At 40.5% G+C, this 4,888-nt stretch overlaps 1 protein-coding gene across 1 annotated transcript; it reads right to left on the bottom strand.

Annotated features, from left to right (window-relative positions):
• Positions 1 to 781: 781 nt before the first annotated feature.
• LOC132043917 (uncharacterized) lies at positions 782 to 1,333 on the bottom strand. The gene has a single exon (XM_059434384.1). It carries the CDS (start codon positions 1,331 to 1,333, stop codon positions 782 to 784), a length of 552 nt encoding a protein of 183 aa, XP_059290367.1.
• Between the last annotated feature and the right edge of the window lie 3,555 nt (positions 1,334 to 4,888).

Here is a 4,888-nt window from a genome sequence, read left to right as displayed (position 1 = left end):
AAAAGAGCGCCTACGTATTCCCAAATGGGAATCAGGTCATAAGGTTGTTTAGAATACGTTATTTTGAATTTTTTGATTAAAGCGACCGAGCTTGGAAAAGCGCCTATGTATCCCCTATAAGTATAGGGAATCAGGTCCTAGGGTAGTTCATACATAATTTTGAATTTGGTTTTTTCTGAGAAAAATGCAAAATTACAAGCAAAGGGAATGCAACTAAAGAAAACCTAAACTATGGAAACTCTAAATCCTCGCAGCTGTCTTCTTCTTCACACGTAGTATCTCTTGATGGCATCTGAATTTATTGCCCTTGGCCACTCTTGACCATCCATTTCTGCAAGTACCATTGCTCCTCCTGATAGTACCTTTCGCACCATATGGGGGCCTTGCCAATTTGGTGTGAACTTTCCTTTGTATTCTTTTTGATTAGGGAATATTCGTTTGAACACCAATTGCCCGATTTGAAAAACCCTAGTTCTCACATGTTTGTTGAAAGCTCACGCCATCCTTTGTTAGTATAGTTGACCATGGCAAACAGCAATCATCCTTTTTTCATCTATCAGAGCCAGTTGCTCATACCTCTTGCGGATCATTCTGCATCGTCCAACTCAGCTTCTTGTATTATTCGAAGTGAAGGGACTTCTACTTCGGCTGGTATTACTGCTTCAATGCCATACACTAACAGGTACGGAGTGGCTCCAGTTGAAGTCCTGGCGGTAGGGCCGTATCCCAGTAATGCATAAGGCAATTGTTCATGCTAGTCTTTGTAGTTATCAATCATCTTTCAGAGGATTTTCTTGATTTTTTTGTTGGCGGCTTCCACTGCCCCATTCATTTGTGGCCGGTATGCGGTTGAATTCCGGTGAGTGATTCGGAATTGCGCACACATTTCTTTCATCAAGTGGTTGTTCAAATTAGCCCCATTGTCTGTTATGATTGATTCTGGGATACCAAATCGGCATATGATGTTATTGCACACAAAATCTGCGACTACTTTCTTTGTTACTGATGCATAAGATGCCACTTCCACCCACATGGTGAAGTAGTCTATGGCGACCAAAATGAAATGGTGTTTGTTTGACGCAGCTGGCTCAATTGGTCCTATAACATCCATGCCCCAAGCGGTGAATGGCCAAGGTGACGTCATAGCATTCAGTTCTGTCGGAGGGACCTTTATCAAGTCTCCATGAATCTGACACTTGTGGCATTTTTGGACGAATTTGCTACAGTCACTCTCTATGGTCATCCGGTAATATCCAGTTCTTAGAATCTTCTTGGCTAGCACGAACCCATTCATGTGAGGCCTGCAGGTTCCCACATGCACTTCTTCAATCATTCTTGTAGCTTCGACAGAGTCAACACATCTATGCAATCCCAAATTTGGAGTTCTTTTGTACAGGACATTCTTGTTGAGGAAGAAACCATTCGCTAACTTCCTGATAGTCCTCTTCTGATTTAAGGTGATCCCTTCGGGATATTCTCATTTCTCCAAGAACATTTTAACATCAACGTACCAAGGTTTTCCACCAACCTTCGCCTCTACGAAAGCACAGTGGGTTGGTTGATCTCTGATCTCAATTTTGACAGGATCAATGTATCTACTATTGGGATGTTGAATCGTGGATGCTATTGTTGCCAATGCATCAACAAACTCATTCTGGGTTCTTGGTATGTGTTTGAACTTGACTTCTTGGAACCGATCTGCCAATCTTTGCACAAGTCCAACATACGATATGTTCTTTTCATTTTTGGTGGCCACTCTCCTCGAATTTGATGGATTAGTTAATTCGAATCGCCAATTACCTGAAGTTCTTTTACATCCATGTCGAGGGCTAAACATAGACCCAAGATACATGCTTCGTATTCAGCTATGTTGTTGGTGCAAAAAATCGAAGCTCAACTTGGTTGCCACCAGATAATATTGGCCCGAATCTGAAACTAAGACGGCTCCGATTCCTGATCTTTTAAAGTTGACCACTCCATCAAAGTATACTTTCCATCCTAACTCATCTTCACTTTCTTCGCCTTCAATTGTCATTATTTCTTCATCCGAGAAGTAAGCCCACACAGGTATGGGATTGTCATCTATTGGGCTTCCTGCCAGTAGATCTGCTAATGCTTTCCCTTTGACTGCTTTCGGTGCGATATATTGAATGTCGAATTCACTTAATAGCATTTTCCACTTGGCCAACTTCCTTATAGGCATAGGCTAGAGAATGATGTACCTTAGTGGATCCATTCTTGAGATCAAATGAGTCGTGTACGCAGCCATATAATGTCTCAACTTCTGAGACACCCAAGTCAGAGCCCAACACGTCTTTTCCACCAAGGAATACCTGGATTCACAGGGTGTGAACTTCTTACTGATGTAATAGATAGCTCTCTCTTTCTTGCCTGTTTTGTCATTTTGTGCCAACATGCATCCAAAAGCATTTTTTGATACTGACATGTATAGCAGCAAAGGACTTCCTGGCCTTGGCGGGACCAAAACAGGTGGATTTGATAGGTATCTCTTGATTGTGTCAAAGGCTTTCTGATAGTCCTCTATCCATTTAGTTGGAGCATCTTTCTTGAGGAGTTTGAGGATTGGCTCTACTATCACCATGGACTGGGCGATGAAGCATCCGATGTAATTCAACCTTCCTAAGAAACTCATACCTCTTTCTTCATTCTTGGCGGTGTAGTTCTTTGATTGCTTTGATCTTAGCTGGATCTAACTCAATACCACGACGACTGACTACGAACCCCAGTAATTTTCCCGCAGGCACTCCAAACGCGCAATTTGCAGGATTTAACTTCAAATTGTACTTGCGGAGTCTGTCAAAGAATCTACTTAAATGTTCGAGGTGGTCCTCACCCATTTAGGATTTGATGACGACGTCATCCACATACACCTCAATCTCTATATGCATCATATCATGAAAGATAGCGGTCATCGCCCTCGTAAGAAATGGCCGGCGTTCTTGAGTCCAAAAGGCATTACCCGATAATGATACACCCCCATGGCTTGATGAATGCGCCGTCTTTGAGCATCTTCTTCATCCATCAGTATCTGATGATAGCCCGCGTAACAATTCATAAAAGATTGCACCTCATGCTTGGCGCAGTTATCAATGAGTATGTGAATGTTCGGGAGTGGGATATTATCCTTTGGGCTAGCGCGGTTAAGGTCACGATAATCCACACAGATCCTTATTTCTCATCTTTATTTGGTATCGAGACTATATTTGCCAACCATGTCGGGTACGGTGTCACCTTAACAACCCCTGACTGAATATATTTTTCCACTTCTTCTTTAATTCGGATGCTGACATCAGGCTTAGTATTACACCTCGTAGTTTGTGTACGTTGATATTCGCTAGGTGTTAGTTATTCAATGGTGGACACTGGAGTTATTGTCGAAGATATATGAGATTATGTGTGCTTATCTTATGGTTATGAGGGTTTAAGCTCATGCGATAGGTCATGGAAGGATTGGAGAACAAGAGAATCAAGGGGATTAAGTTTTTGGAACTTTGGTGGGTAGGATTTTGTACGATAATTTTGGTCTAACTTGAGGAAAGAATATCTTTTAGCATATGAAGAGTTTTGAGGTAAAGTAAAAGCCTAAAATGAAGTTCATGAAGTCTAGTTTCCAACACAATAAATCGCGCATCGATCCAACATCGGAATCAAACGTTACGAGCAATTTAAAATAGGTTGCCAGAGCAGGGATTAACTCTGCCTGAACGTGCCTGGAGGTGGTGCGAACGGGTAGAGGAGTAAGGGATAACTCAACGGGAACGAGCCCCAAGGTGGCCCGAACATGCTGAGCAAATTCTAGGTCGGTGCCGACTCTAGTACATTATAAAAGGGGGTTTACCCTCTCATTTTTCATCCAAATACCCCTCAAAACATCCCAAACTCTATGGAACTTTCCCCCAACTTCCGTTTATAAAATTTTAGCGCGAATCAAGTGGAATCTATGGATTTAGGTTCGGACAAAGGTATAGTTGCGATTATAATATCGTATTGCGGGGAATCTGGGCTTGAAATCAAGGTGAATGTTGAAGATATTGTGGCTCTAGTGGGAATAGGGTAAGAATCTCTCCTTATTCATATTGATTTAGATTTATTTAGGGAGATAGAACTATTAAATAATCGTATAGCAAATTTGTTGGTGGGGAATTTGGATAAACATTGTGTGGGATGTTTTATGAAATATTTTGGTACTGAGGATGGTGTTATTGATGCCAGTATTGTTATTGTTGTTGTTGGTTGTTGGTATTGTGATTTCGGGCTAGGGATATAAACATGGGAGATGCTGCCCGATTTTTGGCAGATTCCAAAGTGATTTAATTTGAAAACTTAAGACAAACATACAACGATAAGCCTAACAATAGTATGAATTCTCTTGAATGTAGATTTACGAGCTCGGGAGGATAAACGTTAAATAGTTAAGGAGACTAAAGGTATGTTAAGGCTAGTCCCTTTCGTTCTAAAGGCATGATTCTTTTCTTATGAACCCATACATGTTTTTCATAATATCCTTATTCCCAAAAGCTAGAAGTTCATGATTCTTAGAGTTTCTTATGATGCTAAAGATAAGTATGCTCCATGATGATGATGATGATTTCATTTTTTGGAGATTCCAAAGCTTATGGTTTTGATGCTATTATGAGATTATTGAGTTTATTTCATAATTTTCATGATTTCATTTTTTGGAGATTCCAAAGCTTATGGTTTTGATGCTATTATGAGATTATTGAGTTTATTTCATAATTTTCTTGATTTCATTTTTTGGAGATTCCAAAGCTTATTGTTGATGATTGCATAAAGACGTGCCATTATCTTGTGATACATGTCCTTACAGAGTATAACGCACATGAGCTAGCTTATGGACCACCAAGAA

The sequence above is a fragment of the Lycium ferocissimum genome, unplaced genomic scaffold (assembly GCF_029784015.1).
Source record: "Lycium ferocissimum isolate CSIRO_LF1 unplaced genomic scaffold, AGI_CSIRO_Lferr_CH_V1 ctg3018, whole genome shotgun sequence".
NCBI classification, from domain to species: domain Eukaryota; kingdom Viridiplantae; phylum Streptophyta; class Magnoliopsida; order Solanales; family Solanaceae; genus Lycium; species Lycium ferocissimum.
This window is presented reverse-complemented; position numbering and strand designations above follow the sequence as displayed.